A 25,907-nucleotide genomic window follows, 5' to 3' on the forward strand; every position below is an offset into this window, starting at 1 on the left:
CGATCTCCAACAAAGATCTATCTATACGTTTGTTGTATACTTAGTATTCTTGCTTATCGCAAATGATATAAAACGATGTATGTAGTCATTCAAACTCAGTCTGAAGACATGGGATTACTATATATTCGATTCGTTTACTATGTAGTACATGTAGAAGTACAACAATGATATATCTGAATTTATGACAAGAAGTCAGACAGGATTACTTAGGGAACAAAGATCACACCATAAAGACCAGTCCCTTATCGTTTTTCACGGTTCAACAAAACTAGTATCTAAATCATAAGCGAAATTCCAAATATTTATTCTACAATCTAAACCTGATGAAATGATTTTATATCTGTTTCCAATAACAGAGAATATTCTACCTGTATGCGATCCTGATAAATCAATCAGATGTTGACCTGTTTGACGATTCCATACCTAAAACAAATAATTGCAACATAATCAGCATTCGTCACTTGACGTTTGTATACTATCCTTTTAACCATATCTATGTGATTGTCCGCTCAGACTTACTTTCACTCTAGAATCATAACTACCTGAAACAACAATCTTTTCACCTAAATAAACTGATCTGACTAATTCTGTATGACCTTTATTTAAACATCTTCCACAAACTTGATTTTGGTATCTAACACCATTATGAAGATTATCTGATTCCACTGAAGAAGTTATGGGTCTGTGTAATCCAGGTGGACATATACATGGTGCCCACATTGATTTGTCTTCCTTTAAGTAGATCAATTTATCTTCAGATAAAGGTATTTGAAATATTGTATTTGATGTATTTGATGTTTTTTGATTTGACTGAACTTCATCATCATTGATTAATCTATCTTTCTCAATTAAATGGAAAATCTTGATACTTGAATCAGATGCACCTGTAACTACACTACCTTTCCAAATTTCACCTTTTTCCAAAATTGGAATAGTTGAACTAGGTAAAGTTGAAAAATCAATCGAAGCTATCCCTCTTGAATGTCCTTCTATCGCAAATAGTAATTGTCCAGTTTCAATCGACCATATACGTAATGTTTTATCACCCGATGCTGAAATTCTATTATGCCAAGTACATTGTTTGTTTTAGCTTAGAGAAGTAAACGGATTTTGGGTAATATTCCATTCTCCCTTGTGATACTCACATATAATCATCAGATAGACCAACAGCGTTTACAGCACCTCTATGTAATCTATCATCTTGTTCTAACTCATTATTTGGCCCAATAACCAGTTTCTCTTCAAGAGTATGTATATCGAATACTTTGATTGTTTTATCTATATTGAACAAATATCAGTATTCACCCGATTGGGAGAAAACACTAGGCATGATGAGGTCGTAAGCTACAAGTGGCAATACTCACCTTTAGAACAAGATACAACATATTTTTCATTTGCTCTTACACATAAAACGCTATCTTGATGAGCTTGGACGACTTTTTCAGGTAAAGAAGATGAGCTTTCAATATTCCATAAACAAATTTTACCATCACTTCCACCTGAAACTGCGACAAGTTTTATCTTTTCTCTACTCAATTTCGTGGGCGATTCGTCTATTGATATCGGCGAAGATTTTGGCTGGGTTAAACTTTCATGTGATGTAAGTCCTGGAGTACCTGATGCGAATTTTGGTTTTATTGGTAATTTAACTACACAATGAGTTAAAACTGAACCACTATGTCCACCTTGTAAGATTTTCACTACTTTTGGTTTTGACGCATAGCCTGTATTAGAGGAAGACTTAATTGACCATAGTCTTAAAGTTTTATCTCTTGATCCAGATAATAACCATTCATTTGATTTTATCGTTTGAGTTTTCATTGATATCTTTTTTTGTCCAGGTAATGAAGGTGATGAAGAAGAAGAAGAAACTGATGTAAAAGTTAACATTGAATCGAAAACTGAATTAGATTGATTATTAGATTCTGACAATGATGAAGAAGAAGAAGAGGAAGTATATTGACAGTCTTTACAATTTTGTAATAGATTAATTGACATCTCATGACTGATCAATGTTAATGAATAAATAGCTTCTGAATGTCCAGGTAATCCACCATTCTTAACTGATGATATAGCATCAATCGTTATCGGTTTTGGAATTATACTTGATTTTTCCATTGGCCTGATATTCGATGATAATGAAGAAGATGAAGGTAAAGTATATATATTATTGATTAGGGGTCTTGGAATTAATAATCTTTTTTCAATTATTTTATGGATTATATATAGATGTTTGAAATTCGGTTTAGGTTGATTTGAAGGTATTGATAAATGACTTGAGAGTTGTGAAAGAGATTTCGTACCATGCAAGATACCACTGCATTTTGAAGGAAATGATGTCAAGCTAGTAGGTTGTTGTAAATGAATAGGTAAAGAACCAATTATACCTAAATTTTGTCTAGGATTATTCCTTTCCCAAACATTATTCCTTAAACCACCTTTCATACCTAAAGGATCTAGACCACCACCACCACCTAATCCACCTGAAGTATTTAATGGATCAGAAAACCCATATCCAAATCTATCGTCATAATTATCTTGATCGTCATCATCCTCACCATTTCCTTCATCATCATCGGGGTGTATTGATCTACTTCGATGTAAAAAAGATTGAGCTGTAGTTATATCTGTCCATGTTGGATGAGATGGTCGGATTTGAGGTGTCGACGATGCACAAAGCAAGGCCCATAGTGCTAGCATATGATCATGTAATCAGCAATGATTTCGAGAATTCACATGTGCCAATTAGGCTTGAGCAATATCCATGACCAAAAATGTATTTACCCTGTTCATCACATATACTTCTCCATTTCTTTGAGACCAAAGAACAGTTCAACAAATCTTCAAAACCCAATTTGGCCAAAATCAAGAAGGTAATTTCAGGTGGAAGGGACTGTGAGACAAACCACAATATCATTAAAAACCAGGAAATCAATTAGCGATAAGATAGCATTACTTTGACACCCTTCAACATGTTATTGTATCCTTTTAGATTTGAAGCGAATCACTTACTCCTATTATATCTCTTTGTAAAATCCCACTTAATTTCTCACTTAAAATCGTAATATCATTTCTTGGTAACGACCATAATAGTTTGTTCACAAGTTCTGAATTGACATTACCATAGAATAAAGATATTAGCTTGAATCTACGGATTATGAATATATTGAGAAATTCTCGTTCATGTATATGTCTATTGAGGATGATCTTTGGAACAGAAATGGTACATACCTCTTTTCACATCTGTAGGTAATTTTAACGCCCTACTGAATAATTCCTCTCTTTCATCTAGATGTCTCTGTAATACCGGTGATCGTGTTTTTGAAGGTGAAACAGTGGTGTTATCGTACATCTCGTTCCAATTATAATATACCATCTAAGCAGGTAAATGTTTATGGAACTAGGCTAAACTTCACTATTCGGTATTGATCATATGTATTCTTTCATCGTAATTGTAGCGAAACAAAGATGAACAGGCAAGAAGGTTTATGGGAAGCCCAATAATATATAACACAGGTGATCGAACAATCTGTAATTTCAATCTAGTCACCAGCTGATATTTACGAGAACATTGTAAAACGAATTGTTGCGGAGATCACACTGATGATGTCAAACTCGGTCTTGTAGTCGTCTCGGACCCAATTCATCCGTTAATCATCCTACAAGAGGGACTGAATCAAACCTCTTGCTTGTCTCTCACACATGTCTAGTATCATCTTCTGTGTAATGAAGACGCTGCTGTGCTGCATGCATACTCAGCAAACAGTATGCCAGTAAACTAACGATTCTGCTAGCCATTTTAATTCACCCAAAACGTCTCACACGATCACAAACCAAATTATCATTATGTATTATCATGGCATTACATCAGAAAGAAGAAATCTTCTTATATATATCTACAAAACAACCCTTTTCCCCGAGAATAGAAGAAAAACATCGTTTATTTGAAGTTTTTACCATCAGCCCATTCTTTACCGTCAACGACAAGGTCCCAAGCCATAGCACCTTCGAAGAATTCTTTGTCTTCTTTGTTGTTGTCAACATCAAGTTTTTTGTATGAGTATGATTCCCCTAGAAAACGAGAAAAGCAATATCAGTCAGTGATCAGAACTGGGATTATGATTATTGAAAATTAGAAAAACTTACAATCTGGGGCAACGTTGATAACAGGTTCAATATCTTGACCTCTGATAATGACGGCACCTGAAATGATAGAATCATTGGCTTTACCAAGAACACCGACTGAACCGAAAAGGTATTTTCTTGAAGCTTCTAATCTGTTGAAGAAACCACCGACTTGGTTTGAAGACATGAAAACTTGAGTTAATTCTTCATTGTATTTGAAATCAACTCTGTAAATAGAGAAACCTTCTCTATCGAATTTCTCATAGAACCATTCAAGGGAACCACCTGAACCTCTTGTGTCCAAGTTGGAATATTGTCTTTTCCATTCTTCCAAGTTGAAAGCTGATTTTGGTAAATCATCTAATGGGTTTTTAACTTTAGGTTCAGCAGGTACTAAAGGTTCTTCTTCTTCTTCGTCAGCTTCTTTAGCTTTTGGTGCTTTAGGAGCTTTTGGTTCTTTTGGTGCTTTTTCAGCTTTTGGTTTTTGTTCTTTAGCTGGAGCAGCAGGTGGTGTAACTTTTTCAACCAAGTTGATTGGGTTGTAAACTTCCAATAATTTAGGGTGGTTTACAAAGGTTTCAAAGTATCTAACAACGTTTGGTACTTTTACTCGAGATTCACCGTCAATGACGGTGGTGAAAAGGAAGGCAAGGGCTGAACCGACAAGGACATCGGCAAGGGTAATTCTTTCACCAACGAGGAAAGTCTTGGTGATAAGGATAGAGTCGATAACAGCAAGTCTTTCGTTGATCTTCTTTACAATACCATCGAAGTTTGGTTTGGAGTAAGGAAGGACACCCATGAGTTGTCTGTTGGCGAGAGAGGCAGGAACGAAGAGCTGCAAGAATTGTTTAATTCAGCTGTGTAAATTGTTGAAGCATAAGCATAGCGGCGTCAACAGGAACTCACTTCTTGGTCGGCAGTTGATCGCCATTGGTTAACTTCAGCTCTTTGGGTTTTGTCGGAAGGAAGGAGGGATGAACCTTCAGCGACTATTGTTGATAGACACGAGTATCAGCTTCTTATCTCAGATCATATATTGTTTCACAAGTTTTAAAGACGAAAGAAGAGATAGAAGTATTATAGATTCAGAGGTATGACGGTACCACCCGCCGGAAAAACTGTCGACATGTAGTCATTAAGACAGGGATAACTGAAAAGTAAGTCTCATCATAAAAAGGGATGCGTATGGATCTAGTATTATCCAATGAGGAAATGTAATGAGGAAATGTAATGAGGAAATGTAGAGAAGGGAAGAGGTAGGTGCGTTGTTTCAATTTGCCAGATGATATTCTGCATAAAAGGATGATTTTAAACTTACGGTATTCAGCGATAGCAGCAGATTCTCTTAAAACTGTACCATCTTCAAGTTCAAGTGTAGGTAAGAAACCGAATGGGTTTTTGGCAAGGAATTCTTCGGTTTTCCAGTTACCTGACATGTCAAATTTGGAATCCCAGTTGATTTCTGCACCAGCGAGAGCGGCAGCAGCTCGAACTCGTCTAGCTCTTGGGTTTCCTATAAAAGAGAAGCGTTACGTTGTGATGATAAATATCGATTTAATATTATGGTAGACAGATAGTTAAACAATTAATAGAAGAATGAAAAAAAAGTTGAGTGATCAGCTTCGATATCTTTTAACAGTAAGAGTTTAGGAGGAAAAGTAAAGAGGGAACAGAACACAAACTTACCAGCAGCACCAGTAAGAGTAGGGGCCATTTTGAATATACTTTTGTTATTTTTGATTTATGAAGAAAGAAGGGAAACAGAAAGAAAGATAAGAAAAAGCAATGTAAGGTTGAATAAGAGACTCTGGTAGATTCCAACGATCACAGCTCAATCCTCGCCATATCTCATAATTCAACTACAACTTAGTGATTTTTCAAAAAAAAAAACGTTGCGAGTGTGTGTATAGGGACGAATTTTGGATAACGCCGTATTTTGCGTCCAATGTGGCACATCTCAGTTCTCTCCCTCTCATAGACTACTGGAATAAATTTTGCATGATTTCACCATACTAATTGTATCTCGTCTGCTATCGATGAACGGAGTCAATGCATAGATGCTGTCTTTCAAAGGGGAAACAAGTGCAACGATGAGAATGTTAGTTTTTGGGCGGTTGAGCGCATTTTGCATAAAGAAATATCTATGTATTTATATAAATGTTTTTGATATGATTTTTATTCTTTTAATTTATGTCAAAAATTCCGTAAATACAAAAATGATTTATTCTGTATATTGACGAAGTGTATTCTCTATAGTTTGATGAATGCGTAGAAGAATATGATTACAAGAATGTTGTGTGGATGACGTAGGGAGAAGGGGGGTATATAATGTATATTTGATTATATTTGAGAAAATGCGAAGATCGTTATCATTTGATGATGGAAAAAAACAAGAGTGAAAAAGAAATAAATATCTATAACGTGATGGATAGTAACGATTTACTAATTGATCAAAAATAGATAAAGACGAGGAGGAACTCGTACTATGGTTAATAATGAGAAAACCCAAAACAACCAAACAAAAGGGTAAAGAAAAACAACCAAAAATTACAACACCGAAACGTTATCTAAGAAACTAAGTAATTTTTTTTCAACTTAGAAGTTAAGTTGTTTAGGTTGTTCCCATGCGTAAGCTGGGTTACCGAAGTGACCGTAAGCGGCGGTTTTAAGGTATTGAGGTTGTTGCAAGTTAAGAGCTTTGACGATTAATCCAGGTCTTAAGTCGAAGTTTTGTCTAACGATTTGAACTAATTCAGCATCGGTTTTTTTACCTGTACCGTAAGAATCAACGAAGATTGATAATGGTTCAGCAACACCGATAGCGTAAGATAATTGAACTAAAGCTCTTCTAGCTAAACCAGCAGCAACTAAAGATTTAGCGATCCATCTTGCAGTGTATGCAGCTGATCTGTCAACTTTTGACCAATCTTTTCCTGAGAAAGCACCACCACCGTGAGCACCCCAACCACCGTAAGTGTCTACAATGATTTTTCTACCGGTTAAACCAGCATCACCTTGTGGACCACCAATAACGAATCTACCTGAAGGTTGAATGTGGTAAACTACTTTATCATCTAATAAGTTGGCTGGGATAACTTTTTTGATGATTTTTTCTAAGATTTCTGATCTTAAATCTTCAGTTGAGATTTCTTCAGCGTGTTGAGTAGAGATAACAACGGTGTCAACTCTGATTGGTGTCATAGCTCCATCTTCACCTTTTTTGTATTCAACTGTAACTTGAGTTTTTGAATCAGGTCTTAACCAACCTAATGTACCATCTCTTCTAGCAGCGGCCATGGCAGCGTTAAGTTTGTGTGAAAGCATGATGGTTAAAGGCATCATTTCTGGGGTTTCATCGGTAGCGTAACCAAACATAATACCTTGATCACCAGCACCAATTTTTTCAAGAGCACCATGGTCAAGACCTTGAGCAATATCTGGAGATTGTTGTTCAATAGCAACTAAAACGTTACAGGTTTTGTAATCGAAACCTTTTTCGGAAGAATCGTAACCAATTTGTTTGATAGTATCTCTGACGACTTTTTGGTAGTCGACTTGAGCTTTGGTGGTGATTTCACCGAAAACCATGATCATACCGGTTTTAGCAGCGGTTTCACAGGCGACCTGATGAGTGGGATGAGTATTATTAGCTATTATACAGATAAAAAAAGAGTATAAGAAGGAATGGGGCGAACATATCCTATCCTGATCATTAACGAAAAACCCAACTCACCTTTGAAAATGGATCTTGAGCAAGACAGGCATCAAGAATAGCATCTGAGACTTGATCACAGATCTTATCTGGGTGACCTTCACCTACAGATTCGGAAGTGAAGAGGAAGCTGTGATTTGGTAGTCGGCCGAATGGGGGAGAGATGAGGATAAATGTGAATAGCGATAAGATGGGATAGGCAGGAGAGGTGATTCAAGTGTTGTAGATAAGGATAGGAGGTATACAGTCAGCATAACATTCTTGATAAACACATATCAGACCAAATAGATGATTTGAGGACGAAAGTGAAATGATACAGAAACGTGCGTGATTTCATGACATTTCTGATTTCTCTACAGTCTGAAATGAAGAAAGAAAAAAAAAACTTACTGGCCGGGAGCGAGCTCGGCAGAAGGTCCGTTACCGTTGAGTACACCAGTCATTTTTGATATGTATATGTTTTTATGTTTTTGTTATGACAAGAATGAAAGAGAAGAAAGAGAGATGAAAGAAAGTTAAAAAGAAGAAGAAAAGGATGTGATATGACGATTTCCTTTATTGACTGTATAGATCGAGTAAGGTAAAAGGTAACGCTTGAAAAAAAAATCAGTAAAAATAAATTAGGGCCCGTGTGTAAGGTAAAATAGTCTCGGAATGTTATGAGTGTGTCAACCACGGCTTTAATCCTTCACTATACGCGATGGCGTGATACAGTGCCATGTTACATGATACATGATACGATACTTGCTACGCGGAATACCCTAAAAAAGTTATCAGGAAAATGATAAAAAAAACGAATTTCTCAAACAGAAACCCTGAAATATATGATGATGGGTCTAGAAAAGCGGTGATTGCCGATCGATGCTATAATATTAATCGATATAGTATCAGATCTCAACCACCATAGACATAATCGATCAGATATCAAAAAGAGTTATCATCCCGATTTCATTGTGGCACAACAAGTTATTAGATACATATACATATCCCATTTGAACCTAAAGAATCCACCTAATTGATTTGTAAGATATGTCTATATTTGTGTAACGATCTCATTGTAGGCTATATCGGAGAATGAAGAGATCCGATGATAATGGGAGAAGAATACGAGTTTGCAGGGCGTTAGCAATGAGAAACACGTTGACCGATCAAACCAAAGGACCCAAAAGGATCCAGAGGGGTTTTAATCTAGACTTGGAATTCCTCATAATGTCGTGATCATGCATTACATCAACTTACCTCAAGGTATGGTAGTTCAAGCTGAATGAACAGGCATTTTCGTTAGCTGAAGAATCGTCTTTCTATAGTTTTTGAACCCTTACTCACCTTTTCAAAGATTTCTTTCTCACTATTTACGATAATTTCCTGACCTTCTTCTACCCAGACTATAACAATGGAGTGGATGTTACAGACATCAGCATTCAATCCTCAGCAATCACATACATTAGAATATCAGACTTACTTCCGTTCTAGACAAAGAAACGAAACATGTATGATTAGCTCGCTGTCTTTTACCCGCTCATTGATCGACTTACCGATCCTTCGACCCTTGGTCCCATTTCATATTCATTCAAAACCCAGCCTTTTTGTACAGCTCTATATCTGAGAGTCTTCATTAATCTATCATCACCTGTATTACCTAACAGCATGTATGATAGACTTTCTAAAGGACAAAGTCTTATATCAATTTGACGATGAATAGAATTTTCTTTAGGTAATTTTGTCAATGCTAAAACTTTCTTTTCACCTATATAGATCCAAAACAATCGATCAATACTATACCTTCAGGTTGGTTGGTTGAGCTGGAAGAATGATGGGAAGAATTGACTAACCTTTAGAAAACAGTTTATCTAACCTTACTAATCCAGCATCAATCAGAGCATTCATGACTTTACCCATCAAACTGTCAGGTGCATATCCACCTTTCTTAGATGGTTTTTCTTCACGATCTCTTCTAGGGAATGATCTGTATAAGGTATTCAGTTAGATAGCATGACGAATCTTTGCAGTTTGCGTGACTGTCTACTTACTCATGCCAAACTACCATATCGATATCACTACTAACGTATTCTCCTCTTCTATAAGATCCCATGATCGCGAAACCGACTATTTAGTACAGAGGACATGGTCAGTCAATTTATTACATACCATTGCTGGATTGCGGTCGACTTTGCGATGTATCAAGGGAATACGATACGTACGAGTAGGATCAACCTTATGTAAAGCTTTCGTAATTAACGTTTCAAATTCTGCAACCTCACTTCTTGGTATCATCAGGTCCATCTCCTTGTGATATCTAATTGCGAGCTACAGTAAGTTAAGTCAACTGACATATCACTATGTATCACTTCAGATCATCCGTTGCGGATGCTGCAATTCACCTTTTGAGCATCCGATACTTTCTTACCGTATTCCTTGTCTTGAGCATTTAACAAATCGTCAAGGGTTCTAGCACCATTATCAATACTACATATAAAAACACGAATAGATCCTTAGTCAATTGACGTCTTCTCGTCTTTGATCATGCAAATTGCGTATAAGGCGTAGTTGTAATCAGCTTACTATGTCTGAGCCTTGACTTTACCAAAACCATGTACTCTATTGAACATGACCATAGCTTTCCATTTGTCATCTAAATTTTCTAATTCAGGCACTAATTCATGTTCTAGTAAATCTCGAATCAATCGCCAAGTCACACCATTCTATGAAAAGGAAGAATCAATGATATACTGTATGTCAGCCTAGAATGAGCTTGGATTATTGTAGGACGTGAAGGAGCAACGTCCGAAGTTTCACAGAATGATCGTGTTACTCACTTCATCAGATAACACACCTTCAATATCTTTTAATTTCAATTCGGGTCTACTCATACCACCATCAGGTCCAGCTAATAATGATATACTTCTTAATGCATCACGATAATCTGCTGATTCTGTAAACGGTTTCACTTATCAGCCTCCGTCTTTCTTGTTCAACAGAAGGAAGGCGTTGCGGCTTACTATTAGTTGCTGGTGTTAATTGTCTCCAGGATTGCATATCTCTTAAAGCTTCTAATAATGGTGTGGTCGGTACGGTCAAATCATCGTATGCTACATGGTAAAAAATCATAAGATTAGTTGACTTGTCTATCTCTTGTCGCCCAAGCTGATTAGTTATTAATCAAGAGTGACTTACCAACACCATAATCCTCTTTAATACCTTTCAGAAACTTGACTCTTAAAGTTGAAGGTGGTAAATCCAGATAATCCTCTGCTGACAAATCTAATACTGAACTTTTACCTGATTTCTTCTTATCTCGAGAGATAATGTTGGTTGAAAGTAATCTTTGAGTATTCATGGTGGGTTTGGTTTTGGGTCCATCACCACCACGTGTAGCACTGCCTATTGCGGTCCTGGATACGGATCTTGGATAAGAGATGTTCGGTATAGTCTTGTTCACAGTTCGTGTTGTTCTGAGTATCCTTGACGGTAACATTTTTGATTATGACTGTGAGTTTATTAATCGATGTATGAGGGTCTATGTACAGTTAGTTTGCTATATTGAGAAGGAGAGGTTTTTAAGAACAGACAAAGCTATATATGTTAGAAGCTCTGATTTATATAGTAATTCTTGTCCATTGAGCCTTCACCATCTCATCCACATCAGCAGAAATCAGAAAAACATCAGAGAGGATATCCTATCACCTGTCACTCAACATCATAGTTGATTTAGCCAAAATATATAGATCTTATACTTCATTAACTGATCAATCTTATAAAGGTCAGTGCGTTGAGGGGGTCGCAATAGCATCTGATGTATCAAAGCATATGGAAAACGATAAGGTTAAAAGAAGGGAAACGAAGATAAAAGGGAAGATGATGAAACGCATTGAAATGTCTAAGTTATTCGCACGGATCTCTTTACCCGAGAATAATTTATGTTCTGGTTCCGGGATTGCTTTCTTGTTAGTTTTTCGCTATCTCTCTACATTCGCCATACATTGCATGTGGAATTTGCATCATTCATTCTTTCATGCCGAATGCATATGATCTCAACTTTCATATATTTTCGAAAGTCTCTATGATATTTTGTGATTCTTAATTGTTGTTATACAGTTTGTTGTATTATGTACTATAAACTACGCTGTGTGATTTCCTATATGGGGGAGTTCGACGAAATCTTTAAAAATCCTCCGCGTTTCACCTCCATGCCAAGCAAAATGGCTGTTTATATTGTTCTTTCTATGCCGTTTATCTAGCGTGAGCCATGTCAATACAACAATACACCACATTCCTCTACTATGATGATCTACCAATACCTATAAAAAATATTCATGCATCATTGGCCTTTTCTGCGGTATACTTCTGGCGTCTTGTGGTGCTGCGTCAAATACTTTATACTCTTGACGTAAATTCTCATCTAATTCCAATACACTGGCTGTATTACCGCATCTAGATGAGGTAAACAAATCAGCCTCACCATATCATTGAAAGACTAGTCATGTGTATATCAAGTCATGATACTCACCTATAACAGTAATTCGGTGCTGACCACACCGTCACTATCTTCCTATCGAACATCAACTATTATGTGATGTCAATTTTAGCTTTGTATGAAGGGACTTCCCAATATCAACTCACCTTGTACCCCTCCATTACCAACTGATGCGCCCTCGCTATCAGCTCTATATCATTTTCATGATTAAATTGCTAATTGCGCAATATATAGGTCAGCTTCTACGGTATGAAATACTTGAAGCCTGGATATAGAACTCACCCGCACAACGTCATCCCCAAACAAAAATCCTGCTCCCCGGGGTGACATACCCCAACCGCTTATATCTGTTGAGATAATTTATTAGTAAAGCTACTTTGAGGGGATGCAACATATCATCATTCAGGTAGCTTACCGTCTGGATCTGACCACAGTAAATCACACATAGGTCCTTCATGAGGTACTTCCTGCCTTCTATCTATCACTCTTATCTATCATTTCATTATTGAATCAGCATTTTCCGGAGGTACATAAAGCATAGTGTATCGAGTATGAGACAGAAAGTGAAGTGAGGGGAACATTCGAATGAATGGTCAATAAACTTACATGATCTAATCTAGTGACCTGTGGAGATAAACCACCATGTACACAAAACACTCTGCCATCAACCACACAACCTAAGCTTAAATAATCAAAAACATCACAACAATATCTCCAAACATTTGAAGAACCATATTTCCTTTGACATTCATCATAAAATCCATAAACTTGTGTAATTTGTCTTGATTCATGATTACCTCTAATTAACGTTATTCTATCAGGATATCGTACTTTTAGTAATAACAATAGTAGAAAAGTTTCAACTGAATGGAATCCTCTATCAACGAAATCACCTAATCCATAAAATGAAAGCTGATGATTAGCATCGTGATCATGTAAACTGTGGATGGAAAGTGATATTGGCTTGACAGAGCACTTCTAACCCAAACTCACCCATAAATATGTAATTCGTCTCTGGACAGAAACCACCTATTTTGAATAATTCCATCATATCGAAGAACTGGCCATGTATATCCCCACATATCTAAGTGTAGAGAAGAAGGTGTGATTTAGCATTGTCACCTTGTTTATTGCAGATATCCTTCATTGTTGTACATGCAGTCCACTTGCGCCAGACATTTAACATTAAAATCCATCTGAAGCACCTGCTATACGCGTCCTTTTCATACAGTCTACTTCCGTCAAGCTTTTCTTCAATGACATGGCCAACACCCATCCCTTATCAATATATCCCTCATTGGTCTTGATGTGATATCCGTAACCATACTTCTTTGCAATTTTGATGAAATTCTGAGGAATCTTCAAAGGCTAGATCGACTTACCGTCACTGGACTATCAACATATTGAACATTACCTTCCTCCATCAATATTTCTTTTGCTTTTTGACATAATTCTTTAACAGCTGATTCAGGTATTATCTCACATCGTTTCAATTGAGCTATTTGTCTATTTGTGTGTCAGAGAAAGGAATCATCTAATCAGGTGCATACAACGACGAGTAGTAATGACTGTACCACGCCTCTGAACAATACCCTTTGATAGAACAACATAAAGGCGGAGGTAAAGAAGGGGAAGGATAGAACAGGGAACAAGGCTTCAAGGTAAGAGATATGAAGACTTACTTATCTAAATCAGAGGATAACGACATCCTTCCTTCTCTCGGTCAAGTCTATAAAGTGTTCGCTATTCTCCTATCTCTGATTTTCAGAAGCAATCAATGTCGTGTGATATCTCTATATATCGGTGTTGATCTATAAAGTGGAGGAATCCCCTAAATTTGTTCTTTCCTTCTCGTATTATTGATTTTGGTTTTGGTTTAGGTCTGAATACTCGGCCGGAATGTGATGAATCAATCTATCTATTAATAAATTACTTCTTGTGTTCAGTATCATACAGAATCTAAAGTCGATGAAAGTGTTTTGTGCTGTCTTTCGTGTCGATTGTATCAAGTTTACGAGGATTCAAGCAGTGTAATTTCACAAAATCAATGTTCACTCCACGATTTAATGTTTTCGTTATTGCCACCAAAAACACGAAAGATCATCATTATATTCATGCAGGAGAGGATAGGAGATTTAATGATTGCCGTTGCTTATATGGGGAGCTAAAACAAGGTGCCCTACCTCGAAGCGACTGATTTCCGTTTTTGTTTTTGATTTTTGTGTGACGTTTGTGCATGATATTCGTTAAATGCATTAATTTCTCTGAATGTGTAATCTACTTTGTATATGAGGCTCGTATCATCCCCCTAGGCCCCTCCGTCCTCTCACCCTCCCCCCTTGTCACCCACATCTTTATCCGTCGATCGCTCTCAAGGTTTTCCCTTTCTCTAATATGCCCATCTTCATAGATCATATAGCGGTAGCGTTACCATAGGTAGTACCGTCTAAACCTCTAGCGACTAATGCGAACTCGTGTAAGGCTTCTCTCATTCTTCTAGCTGTTCGTGATCTGTGAATTTGACATCCAAACATTAGACATAAATGGTCCAACAGCGGATGTCTGCCCGAGAATCGAAAGGTAGATAAGATAGCTCGCTCACCTTAAAATCGCTTCTTTCAATTTCTTTTTGGAAGCTACAGTCGCTCTTGAATCTGGGAACCCTTCCTATGGAGGGTGCCAAAAAATTGGATTCAGCAGTTTTCCGGGTATCGGCACACTTGCTAAAGGCAGTAAAGTGGAATACACTGCTCGATGTTTGATACACTTACCTGAGCTAAAATACCATCTAACCATCCACTGATCTCACTTGTTTTCACCCTGCTTACAAGAGCAGCTAGCAATTCAGCCATATTCGGAATTACAGATCTCGGACCTTCACTTCCTGCACAAAGTATTAAAGCTCTCAAGATCAATGGTCCGAAATGAGCGAAAAGAGGATCGGATATTGGTTCAAGTGGTGATGGATATCGTGTGTTGGCAAGTAAGGCAACCTAAGAATCCGACAAAATCAGCTTGTATTCGACCAATATCTACATCATAATAATACACTCACAAAGTATTCAGAAGCAGCTTTGAGTGAGAATCTCTCTTGAGTACCTAGACCTGCTAGACCTATTGACATGTATCCTTCCACTACCTGCGGAGGTAGACGTAACAATACACCAGGAAAACGGGATGCAAGCTATATTTCCAGAGTTTCCTAGTCAGCTAAATTTACAACAATACTTCCAGGGGAAAACTTACAGATGAGCAGAATTTGAACCATCCTTCAACCACATCGGGATGCTATATTAGTCCGAACATCAACAATGATATACCTACGACATTTTGTCGTTGTGAAATACGTACCTCCTTCATGCCTTCCCCTACTAAAAACCGTCCGGCTACAACGACCAATCTAGAAGCGACATCTCCAACAATATTCCATTTCCCTACTTGATCGTTTTCTTCTTGTTGTTTTGCTTCTTCTGTCTTCTCTGACTTCTTGGCGAAGCTTGTTACAGGAGCATTCACCCGTAATGTCAATGTGGAAGCCAGAGACATCCATAGTGCCGATGGAGAGTTCTCGCAAGCCATACAAACTAGAGATAGTAACGGCAGTGGGGAAAGTGATATAAGAGTGGAAGATGAGAGAGTGGCGTGTTTAAGTAATGATGATATGGCCTAGATGGTACGACAGGCTAGAATCAGGGACATAGAAGAAACGCATTAGATCTCAAGCGTTTTAACACTTACATCAGCAACCTCAGCATCACTTTCACCCCTTCCGACGACGCCTACTAGGCCTTCAACGGCACTCTCAATACCTCTTCTCAGTTCTACTATTCTAGGATCTTCTCTCGTTCTCGCTATAGCTTCTTCTATAGCAGCTTCGTCACCTTCATCTGTCGTATCGAACATTTCATCTTCAGAAGGTGAGAGACCTTTGAAACATGCTGTTAAAGCCGCTGTTGCTTGTACTAAGGCTGGTTGAGCATTTGCAGGATCGGTAGAATAATGTTGAAGAGCTTGAGAGATTCGCGTTAGGATAGGGGAGATGATACCCTGGACCCCGAATCAGTCTGTAATATTTCCTGTCGTTGATTCAAGAAAGCTCACCTCGACAGGTCCTACAGCATCCGGCGGGTTCAACGCCTGTATAACACTCGTTATACCTTGAACGACTTTACTTTGTTCCTCTGGCTGTAAAGATGAATCCAAATTAGCCAAGAAACGGTTCATTTGTTTAGTGACAGATAATACTTACCCCTAAATCTCCAATTTTGCCGTGTAACTCTGCAAAAGCACCGATATGCTCGACTAATTTCTTCCTACACATATCACATAATGCTTTCAGGGCATCGGCTGCGGATCGAGAGATGGTAGATGAGGAGGTAAGAGAAGGTACAAGATATGATAATACAGGAGGTAGGTGAGCGGGATGGAATTTGAACCATTCTTCGTATGATTCTGATGATATGATGTTAGCTTCTTATGATGTAGCTTATATTGTATAGTTACGAAATTCAACTCACGGATCAAACAAACAACAGTCAATCTAAGTCTTTCTTCACCCTTTCCTCTTGTTGGTCTGTGAGCTAATTGGCCTAGTATCTGATCGCCGAACAATATCGGTAAACTCTTTTCTTCGCCCAATGGAACAGCTTCAGACGAATATCTTATACAATGTAATGTAGCTTCGATATCCTGCAAACGAAAGTGATAAGCTTTACCTCTTGTCCTGAGTTTTCTAAGCTTACCTGCCAAGAAGCTCCACTTTGTACCTGCTGACCCGCTATGTTAGTCAGGTTTTCCAGCATTTCATCTCGTAAGATATAAAATCTGCGTTCTCAGATCAGTTATCGTAAACTTCCCCCGAGGTTCAACCACTCACGCTCCAACAATGATTTCTCCAGCATCCCTTCTCCAGCTTTCAAAGTTTGCTCTATCTTCTTTGTCTAATCCACCTATACTACCTCCCGTGTCGCCATTTCCCGGCCATCTAGCTTTGCGACGAGTCACTTCCACTAGCTCTCTGAAGAAATTCTTCGCTACTGCCCAATCAGGTGAAGTGTCTTGGGGAGAGGAGAACATCGGTGCATCCATGATAGCTTCTTGTATCAGAGGATAAATCGGTAATGTAAGCTGCAGCGAAGCAATTATTTATCAGTCATCGTCCCTCTTGATCAGAGAAGCAGATCACCCACCTCACTCAGACTCTCCTCGACATTGCCTAAACCTTGCCATCCAGTCAAACGTAATATTATACCCAAGAATGCTTGGACATCGTTCTGCTGTATGCGAGCTACAAGCCATTCTGATGAATGCTCTACTAGTGCCGCAATGAGTTTTGTCAAGGCAATAAACTCTTCAGATGGTTCTATCGTGGCGTTTGCGAATTAGTCTCTCTTGTTCACAAACCGATACATGATGCACTTACCGTCATTTGTTGAACCTAATAATGCTTGACCGGAAGGACCTATGATCCAAGCTAACATGGGCTCTGTGAGGATCTTTGTGCCTTTGCCGTATTTGAATATACTTTCTGACAAAACCTCCACTAAAGCTGAAGATGCAGCTGGCATGGGTAAAAGGTTGTATAGTACCGGTAATAAAGTGTTTAGCTCCCTATCGTGATGTCCATCCATCAGTTCTGATCACCACCAGGCAAATCCGAATTGCAGCTTACTCAGTGGACAGACCCCAATCAATCCAACTTTCAGCGCATTTACAGGCGACTTCTGCCTCCTTGAGCCTTTCTTGAGGACTCAAGTTCGGATCGCCAGTCATAGCATCTGTAATAGTACTGACTACTACCGAAAGATCACTTTCTATATGCCTTCGTAAAGGTTGCCTGACACAATGACAAATATCAGTAAATCGCTCAATACCGACCAGCATAAGGCCAGCTTACCTTTGATGTTCAGCTAAACCAGCCCTACCAATTTCCTCTATACAGATAGCACACCACTCTAATGCTAACAGTCTGACCCTGTGCTTCAGCTGTGGAGGTACACCATCTAATGCTGTACTATTGGAGCTGGAAGCGCCGGGGGTGTTGTATCCCGATCCAGGAGCGGAAGGTGGAAGAGCTGTAGAAGATGCAAATGAAGAATGGATAGTTTGGATGACCGTTAGGATAGGATGTAAAAAGTGAGGAAAGGCTAATCGTAGGAGGAGAGATGCAAGCTAATCAGGATGATAAGTGAGTCGAGCCATTCTTCTATCCTTTCGAGGTCATGGGTCTATCAAGGAAGATCAGTCGACTTACGGATCCAAACAATTTTCTTACTACAACTCCATTAGCAGGTTGGTATGAATACTGATTATGCGGATTGATAGCTTGAGCTAGGGTACCAAGAAGCAGAGGCAGAAGAGCTGGTTTCAGATCCTCGGGCAAAGTTTCCCTGTGATTGTAAATCAGCTCTTGCCATGCAGCGTAATTTTAGGAGCGCTAGCTGAACATACCAATCTCGAGATATTTTGACTTGAGCAGTATGAGCTCCGAAGAACCGTACATTGGGGTCCTATGATCCAGTAAATATATCAGCTAGAATATCGAGGATATTATCACGATGAACATACTTCGTGACCCGCTAATCCAGCTATTAAACCCCAAGCTTCCTGGGCAGATTGGATTTGCTGTAATTCATGTTGAAGATGTTTCGCTAATTCGGGATTTGAGGAAGTGGAAGGTGAGAAGAGGTGCAAGATTGTCTGTTATTGGTTAGTTTTTACATCAGCTCAAAGTGGGATCTAACAAAAGGGCGAATGAAGGAATAGTTATTAACCCACCTGAGCTACTCTTTCGAGGTCCGCTTGAGGTAGAACAGGAAATGTGAGATTTTGTTGTGATTGAGGTGTTTCTTCATCCATTTTTACCTTGCTATATTGTTGATCGACCACTTGATTGTCAGATACTTCTTCACTTTAAAGAATCCTTACTTCACAGAACGTAAAGTCAACCTGTATGTTGAAATATCCTGTAAGGGCATGTATGTCAACAACTAGTAGGTTTAGTTTGTTGTTGTTGCTTCTGAGTGTTACAGGAATACAGCTTCAACTTTCTACCGACATTTATGTTATGACATCATCACTTTTGTACCACCCTAGATGACATTGCTGGTGTTCATTGCGAATAATATCCCGGGGTGGAGAGATACATGTATTTTTAACCTGTTTTTTAACTGTTGTCTGCTATTCTGCTCATCAATTAGTCGCTTGTTATCAGCATTCTATCTTTTAGTCGCCTGGCTATCCGATAAAGAGTATTGACGGGAGTACAGAATCGTTATACGCCAGTTCCTATATACCCATATCTCCGCCTACCTTTACTTCTGGACGCCCAACCTTAAGGTAGAATAAACCTATACACCTGTATCTTTCTCAAGACAAGATGTGCTGCAAATTATCCATCTTGGTATAACGTCATCTTTTTTTCTACCAAATAAGGTCAACCTAAAACCTTTGGGCCCGATGATCACTTGATCAAACTCTAATCATTTGAAATGTCATCTTCATTCTGGTCATCATCACATTGTTTACATTGGTTAACAACTCGACCAAACCTAATCAAATCAAGAGAATTAGATTTGAAATATTGTCAACAAAATAATCATAATTCAAAACATCTATATATACTATTGAACATTTTTTTAATTCAATTAATTCAAAAATTAGGTAAAAGATTATTATTAAGACAAATTCCAATTTCAACAGCATGTATCTTTTTCAAAAGGTTTTATTTGAAAAACAATTTATGTGAAACGAATCCTTATTTAGTTTTAGCGGCTTGTTTATTTGTTGCTGCAAAAGTTGAAGAAACTCCTGTACATATCAAATCTGTTGTTTCTGAAGCTAAGGTTGTTTTTAATGGTAAGTCCTATCTATGAGTCTATCTTTCCAGTGTTCTACAAAGTGGAATGTGAATTGTTAACGCTAATGTGTCAATTATGATGATCAATTACAGAATACAATATAAAGATGTTTCCAGCAGAAACGAATAAATTAGGTGAAATGGAATTTTATTTAATGGAAGATTTAGATTTTCATTTAATCATATTTCATCCATATAGATCTTTATTACATATAACAGGTAGAGAACCTGCTGATTCAGGTAAATTTCCTTTAAGTAGAGTTGAAGAAGATCAAGTGATAAAGAAAAAGGAAATTGAAGTGAAAAGGAAAAAAGATGATGAAATTAGGAAATCAAATTTAGCTTCAAGTAATAATAATAGATCCGTAACTCCAACGACGACTATGAGTAATAATACTATTAAAGATGTGGATGAATCTGATGAAATTGCTTCAGAATCAAAGAGAATAAGAAGATTGATGAGTAGAGGTTCAACTGAAGGTATAGGTGAGATTGATGAAGGAGTTTTACAGATATCATGGTAAGTAGATCAAAATTATATATATGCTATGCTCTATTACTTATATAAAGTATTGACGAAAATCTACTACTTCAGGTTCATACTCAATGACACATATAGAACAGACGTTCATTTATTATATCCACCATATGTGATATCAATATCAGCTGTATACATTGCATTTTGTTTAACTTCAATGAACTCTTCAAATAACTCTTCCAATTCTAACAATAACAATTCTACACAACGTACAAGACAAAATTCAAGTTCTTCAGGATCGACAAATTCCAATTCAACACAATTACATTCAATTCAACAATCGATAAATACAAATGAACAATTGGGTTTGAATAAACCACCAAATTCAGCATCAGAATTTTTATCTGGATTTCAAATCAATTTAACAATTTTATTTTCATGTATTCAAGATATAATTTCATTATATTCAATTTGGGAATCTTTTGAACCTTCTTCCATTTCAAGACACCATCAACAACAACAACAACAACAACAGAATCAAATTAGATCTACATTATCAAACGTCAATGGTGACGCTAAGGAAGAAGCTAAAAAAGAAAAATTCGGTCCAGAAGAAGCTGAACATTTAATTAGAAAGATGATTGAATCTAGAATAATTGATATGGGTCATCCTAACAATGCAGGTATAAATCAAACCTCAAAAAGAGCTTTGCCGAATGCGTCTTCTATCAATAATAATAGCATGGATAATTTAGCGGGAGTAAGTAAGAAACGAGCTAGGAAGTAATTGTAACGACCAGTATGCTGTGATAATTGTAAATATGTATAGACTCAAATGAATATGTTGTACACTGTCATTTCATAACTCTGCTTGCGATTCTGATAATCAGCAAGCACAGACGCTTATGCAAAAGATAGGCACAACCCAATACGACAATGAAGGTTAAATTGTAAACAAGAAAGTACATCATACATTCTATGTCCCAAGAATATCTAATTATGTATAGCAATCATATTGCGTTGTTTTCTAAATTTGTACAACATTTTGCACTTAAGCGAATAATCTCTTAGTGTAAGAGTTTAATCCATGAACACCACCTTCTAATTGAGCTGAAGCGGTTCTAAGTTCAAATCGAACACCACCAGCTCGAGATTCCTTTTGTAATTCGACAACACTGAAAGAAATCCCGGATGTATGTTAGCATATGAACGATTGGAAGACGGGTTTATAAGATGTAACTTACGATTTGACACCAGCGTCTTGTAAAGAGTGTTGTAAACCAGTGTATAAATAAGGAACGAATTTATTGATTGAACCTTTGTCGGCAACATCTCCTGATACACCTTGAGCAACTTTGACTGAATCAGTTTCAGAAAAGTATCTAGCTGTAGCAGCGTTATCTGAACCAGATAAAATAGATTTCTTTGATGCTACTGAACCACGTTGAGTATGTTCCATAGCTTCGATTGAACCCATACCTCTGTAAACTTTAACTCTTTTACCCTCATGGTAGAAGTATTCTCCTGGTGATTCTGTTGTACCAGCTAATAAACCACCCATCATAACAGCTGAAGCACCTAATGATAAAGCTTTGGCAATATGACCAATGTTTCCAATACCACCGTCTGCAATTGTTGGTACACCAAATCTTGAAGCGAATTCAGATACAGCGTAAACTGCTGTACCTTGAGGTCTACCAACAGCCATCACTTCTTGTGTGATACAGATTGATCCTGAACCCATACCAATTCTTAGTCCATCTGCACCAGCAACAATCAATTGAGCAGCTTGTTCTCTTGTTACTACGTTACCAGCAATAACATCGAGTTTTGGGTAAGTTGATTTAATCCATTGGATAAATTCAATTTGGAAGACTGAGTTTCCTTGAGAAGAATCTAAGACAACAACATCAAGACCAGCTTCAACAAGTAATTTCAATCTATCTTTGTCCCCTGGTCGAGTACCGATGGCAGCACCACAGTAGAGTTGTTTGGATTCTGGAACTTTGGAAGCGAGAGGGTAGTTTTGGTTTTTTAATAAATCGGATCGGGCGACAAGAGATACGAGGTTTCCGTCTGAATCGATGATAGGAAGTTTACCTTTCTTGGAATCTCGAAGGATGGCGTTGGCCTGTTCAAGGGTGATACCAGCGGATCCTGTTACCAAATCGGTGGTCATGACTGATTTTACTGAAGCTTCTGGGTCTTGGAATTGTACGTCTCGGCCTGTGATGATACCGACGAGTTTACCGTGCATCTTTCCGGTTTCAGTGATTGGTACACCGCAGAAGCCGAATGTAGCTTTGATTTCCAATACATCTCCTACGGTACTTTCCGGTGTCAAGCAGATTGGATCAGTGATGAAACCATTTTCGAACTTCTTGACTCGTCTAACCATAGCAGCTTGTTCTTCAGCACTACAATTGTGGTGGATAATACCAAGACCACCGTGTAAAGCGAGAGCAATAGCCATTCTGTATAATGCTTAATCAGCTGGCCGCCTCATTTCCTTGTAAGATTTCAGCTTACCGGTCTTCAGTGACAGTGTCCATAGGGGAGGAAAGGAAAGGGGTGTTCAAAGTGATGTTTTTGGTGACTCTGAGAGGGAATTAGAGATCAGCTTAGGCACTCTTCATAAATCATATGGAATGCTTAGTAAACGATATCGTGTCGACTTACTTGGATTGAAGTGATACAACGGAAGCTGGGAAATTGATATGTCCAGGAAGCATTAAGAAATCATTATAAGTTAAACCACCATTTTTTCTTGAATCCATGAGTTCATGAAGAGATAAACCATCTCCTCTTGGATATTCATCAAGGTATGATAAAGCATCAGCGGATTTGAGGACGTTCTCTGATCTAGCAGGAGCGTTTAAATTGGTTGAAGAAGAAGCGTGACCGTTTGCACTAGACATCTTGGAGAAAATATATTGTCTTTTTATGTATTTAAATAGGTTAGATAGGTATGCAAAGGAAAAGGATATCAAGTAGGTGGGTGGGTCGTATTGACCGAACCAAGAAAAAGAAAGAAGAAAGAAAGATAAGATGAAGATGTAAAAATAATGCTAACTAAGCAATACCTTGACATGCCGGCACACGCGATATTGAAAAAAAGCTGAAAAAAAGTTTAAAATCTTTAAAATTATAAATTCACCATGATGTGTCATTAAAGCAGGTACCGTCTTTTTTGAAGCAGTGATAAGGCTTCCTGGGCTTTTCCTATCATCCGTGGGAAAGCTGTTTTAGGTCAGCGGAATCAAAGCCATACAGACTTTTACAAAAGTTGACACTTAATTCGGTGACCCTGTTAAGGGGTCCAGACTGTTTGTGGTGAAAGAACCGAAATGGCTGTTTAAGCTTTTCTGTTGTTTAAAGCCACTTTGTTCATTGTATGATACTCCGAAAGTACCTTTCCTTCCCGTACCGGATTACCTACTTCTTCCACTCGTGATCAATCCCGTATCCGGGACCTTGCCCTTATCAAAGTACCACCACACCCGTCAAGGAGTGGCTAAGATAGGTACAACCAGATGTGGCCTTCTTTCTTCTATTTTGGTGCCGTTCATAGGGTTCATAAAAGAAGCTTTTGCGTATGAGATCATCAGTACCTTCTGCATGCCTGTTTGGAGCAAGAAGAGTTGGTCGAGAACGATTGCAATCCTGAGGTCGTGGGAAATGTGGAGATACATCTGAAAAGGCGATACCAAAGTTTAACACAATGGCATTTCGGTTCACCACCATGTGTAAAACGGATCTCAACTGATAGATAAACAAACAGACAGCCACATCCGAATCCGAGTGTACCCATTCTACATTCAGATAGGCGGTTTCATCCGCATTCGTTGCAGAGTATGAAAATATTTCTTCATTATTATCAGATTATCGTGTTTTTTCGAAGCGACGCCAATTGGCGATATAATAGCTTTGATATCGCATACAGGCATCTGGATAAATGTCGAAATGCCAAACAGAAATCCGATCGATGATTGAAACATAATTGTGGAATGTTAGAATGTGATCGAGTGACTGCCAAACCGTCGTACTTCTTCTTCGAATAAAGGGTTATTGTCAGAGGAACCGGGTAAAGGACTATGCTTAATTGCTTGATTCCCATTTTGACCCTTCATCGGATCTCGTCAAATGAGAGTATGTATGTCTTTAAGCATTACCATCGTAGATCGAGATCAGACGAGCATTGCTACATAACAGTGGGACTTTGATCATTCTTAGCGAAGTGATATTGTCTATGCTTCTGGCAGGAGAAAGGCCATACCCGCAAGAGACTCCTTATGACAGTGTAACAGTGAACAAACGCGGGCATAATGGGATGATGGCTACCAGCATGACTAGGACTCATATTGTAGACGGCGTCTGCCAACTCGAGCTGTTCGGTTCCAAGCGAAACTCGGATTGTGGAATTGTAGGTAACAACATCGATGCGTTGGAATACCTTGTAATCGATATTTAACGAAGACGAATCTGGTTCATGCGTTCACATCGATCATGATGTACTGCTACGTATGCACTGTCACCGGCATCTCGTTCAAATGCCTCAAACTTGTGCAGCTACGTATGTGTATTGTTCGCCGATAGATGATCGTCCCACGTAAAAATTGTCACCTGCTTAATTGCGTTTGCATAACTGCGGGATGATAACAACTATGAGGGTCTCTCTTTCAGCATATACCGCAAGACTAATTGGAATATTTAGTTTGATTGCTTAATTGGTTCTATTGTGTAAACAGACTTAATTAACTTTCGTTAGCTTGGCGGTATTCTTGTGTTAAAAAACTAAAGTTAATACTATATCAGAGACATGAAGTGTCGGGACCGATAAACGTTTACGCACTGTTGAGTTGGAATACACGGCGAATGCGAAAAAACATCGAATCAATCTGTTTCATTTCATGTTGGTTTTACGTTATTGATAGCTGGTATCATCGAAACAACGAAAAAGAAGTCTTGCTTCCCTATTATGAGCGGATCAAGGCAGTCACCGTATTCGAGCTAAGGGCTAGATATTCTTAGAAATACAGATACCACATGACTAGCTCGAAGACTTTTGTATTGGAGAACTCCGTGTTTTGTAATGAAGCGAGTATAGAACTACAACATCAATACAATATGAAACCAAGAAATTCTAATCAGATTTGAGCAAGATCGTGAGAAAGGTACAGACCGATGAATTGAGTTCTTTTTGTTTTTGTTATGATGCGAGACATCAAATGTCTCAAAGCAACCTGACGTAAGATCG

At 38.1% G+C, this 25,907-nt stretch overlaps 8 protein-coding genes across 8 annotated transcripts; 1 reads left to right on the forward strand and 7 right to left on the reverse strand.

Moving 5' to 3' along the window:
* Positions 1-252: 252 nt before the first annotated feature.
* On the reverse strand, positions 253-3,352 carry L201_000262 (uncharacterized protein; the record flags this gene model as incomplete). The annotated part of the gene is made up of 7 exons (XM_066216065.1): positions 253-423; positions 520-1,060; positions 1,146-1,278; positions 1,365-2,693; positions 2,785-2,893; positions 3,013-3,107; positions 3,232-3,352. 7 exons carry the CDS (start codon positions 3,350-3,352, stop codon positions 253-255), a joined length of 2,499 nt encoding a protein of 832 aa, XP_066072162.1.
* A 588-nt stretch (positions 3,353-3,940) lies between these two features.
* Positions 3,941-5,842, reverse strand: L201_000263 (uncharacterized protein; the record flags this gene model as incomplete). The annotated part of the gene is made up of 5 exons (XM_066216066.1): positions 3,941-4,071; positions 4,147-4,963; positions 5,035-5,117; positions 5,447-5,641; positions 5,815-5,842. 5 exons carry the CDS (start codon positions 5,840-5,842, stop codon positions 3,941-3,943), a joined length of 1,254 nt encoding a protein of 417 aa, XP_066072163.1.
* Positions 5,843-6,723: 881 nt separating this feature from the next.
* On the reverse strand, positions 6,724-8,283 carry L201_000264 (S-adenosylmethionine synthase; the record flags this gene model as incomplete). Its single annotated transcript, XM_066216067.1, has 3 exons — positions 6,724-7,752; positions 7,862-7,970; positions 8,231-8,283. 3 exons carry the CDS (start codon positions 8,281-8,283, stop codon positions 6,724-6,726), a joined length of 1,191 nt encoding a protein of 396 aa, XP_066072164.1.
* Positions 8,284-8,851: 568 nt separating this feature from the next.
* L201_000265 (uncharacterized protein) lies at positions 8,852-11,315 on the reverse strand (the record flags this gene model as incomplete). Its single annotated transcript, XM_066216068.1, has 13 exons — positions 8,852-8,902; positions 9,080-9,100; positions 9,167-9,225; positions 9,303-9,309; positions 9,376-9,587; positions 9,673-9,806; positions 9,871-9,946; positions 10,042-10,147; positions 10,222-10,306; positions 10,403-10,542; positions 10,657-10,772; positions 10,840-10,929; positions 11,015-11,315. The coding sequence occupies 13 exons, from the start codon at positions 11,313-11,315 to the stop codon at positions 8,852-8,854; spliced, it is 1,398 nt and encodes a 465-aa protein (XP_066072165.1).
* An 823-nt stretch (positions 11,316-12,138) lies between these two features.
* On the reverse strand, positions 12,139-14,022 carry L201_000266 (serine/threonine-protein phosphatase PP-X isozyme 1; the record flags this gene model as incomplete). The annotated part of the gene is made up of 9 exons (XM_066216069.1): positions 12,139-12,271; positions 12,348-12,403; positions 12,461-12,529; positions 12,597-12,661; positions 12,730-12,805; positions 12,921-13,207; positions 13,308-13,398; positions 13,697-13,820; positions 13,997-14,022. 9 exons carry the CDS (start codon positions 14,020-14,022, stop codon positions 12,139-12,141), a joined length of 927 nt encoding a protein of 308 aa, XP_066072166.1.
* A 703-nt stretch (positions 14,023-14,725) lies between these two features.
* Positions 14,726-19,172, reverse strand: L201_000267 (uncharacterized protein; the record flags this gene model as incomplete). The annotated part of the gene is made up of 20 exons (XM_066216070.1): positions 14,726-14,825; positions 14,917-14,981; positions 15,086-15,307; positions 15,370-15,498; positions 15,561-15,602; positions 15,666-15,980; positions 16,053-16,361; positions 16,416-16,499; positions 16,564-16,766; positions 16,832-17,003; positions 17,057-17,138; positions 17,191-17,441; positions 17,504-17,676; positions 17,737-17,924; positions 17,986-18,150; positions 18,211-18,485; positions 18,568-18,703; positions 18,765-18,823; positions 18,882-19,013; positions 19,092-19,172. The coding sequence occupies 20 exons, from the start codon at positions 19,170-19,172 to the stop codon at positions 14,726-14,728; spliced, it is 3,183 nt and encodes a 1,060-aa protein (XP_066072167.1).
* Positions 19,173-19,804: 632 nt separating this feature from the next.
* Positions 19,805-21,437, forward strand: L201_000268 (uncharacterized protein; the record flags this gene model as incomplete). The annotated part of the gene is made up of 3 exons (XM_066216071.1): positions 19,805-20,171; positions 20,266-20,692; positions 20,768-21,437. 3 exons carry the CDS (start codon positions 19,805-19,807, stop codon positions 21,435-21,437), a joined length of 1,464 nt encoding a protein of 487 aa, XP_066072168.1.
* Positions 21,438-21,701: 264 nt separating this feature from the next.
* Positions 21,702-23,568, reverse strand: L201_000269 (inosine-5'-monophosphate dehydrogenase; the record flags this gene model as incomplete). The annotated part of the gene is made up of 4 exons (XM_066216072.1): positions 21,702-21,825; positions 21,895-23,124; positions 23,180-23,248; positions 23,330-23,568. 4 exons carry the CDS (start codon positions 23,566-23,568, stop codon positions 21,702-21,704), a joined length of 1,662 nt encoding a protein of 553 aa, XP_066072169.1.
* Positions 23,569-25,907: the final 2,339 nt, after the last annotated feature.

Source organism: Kwoniella dendrophila, chromosome 1 (genome assembly GCF_036810415.1).
Source record: "Kwoniella dendrophila CBS 6074 chromosome 1, complete sequence".
Taxonomy (NCBI): Eukaryota; Fungi; Basidiomycota; class Tremellomycetes; order Tremellales; family Cryptococcaceae; genus Kwoniella; species Kwoniella dendrophila.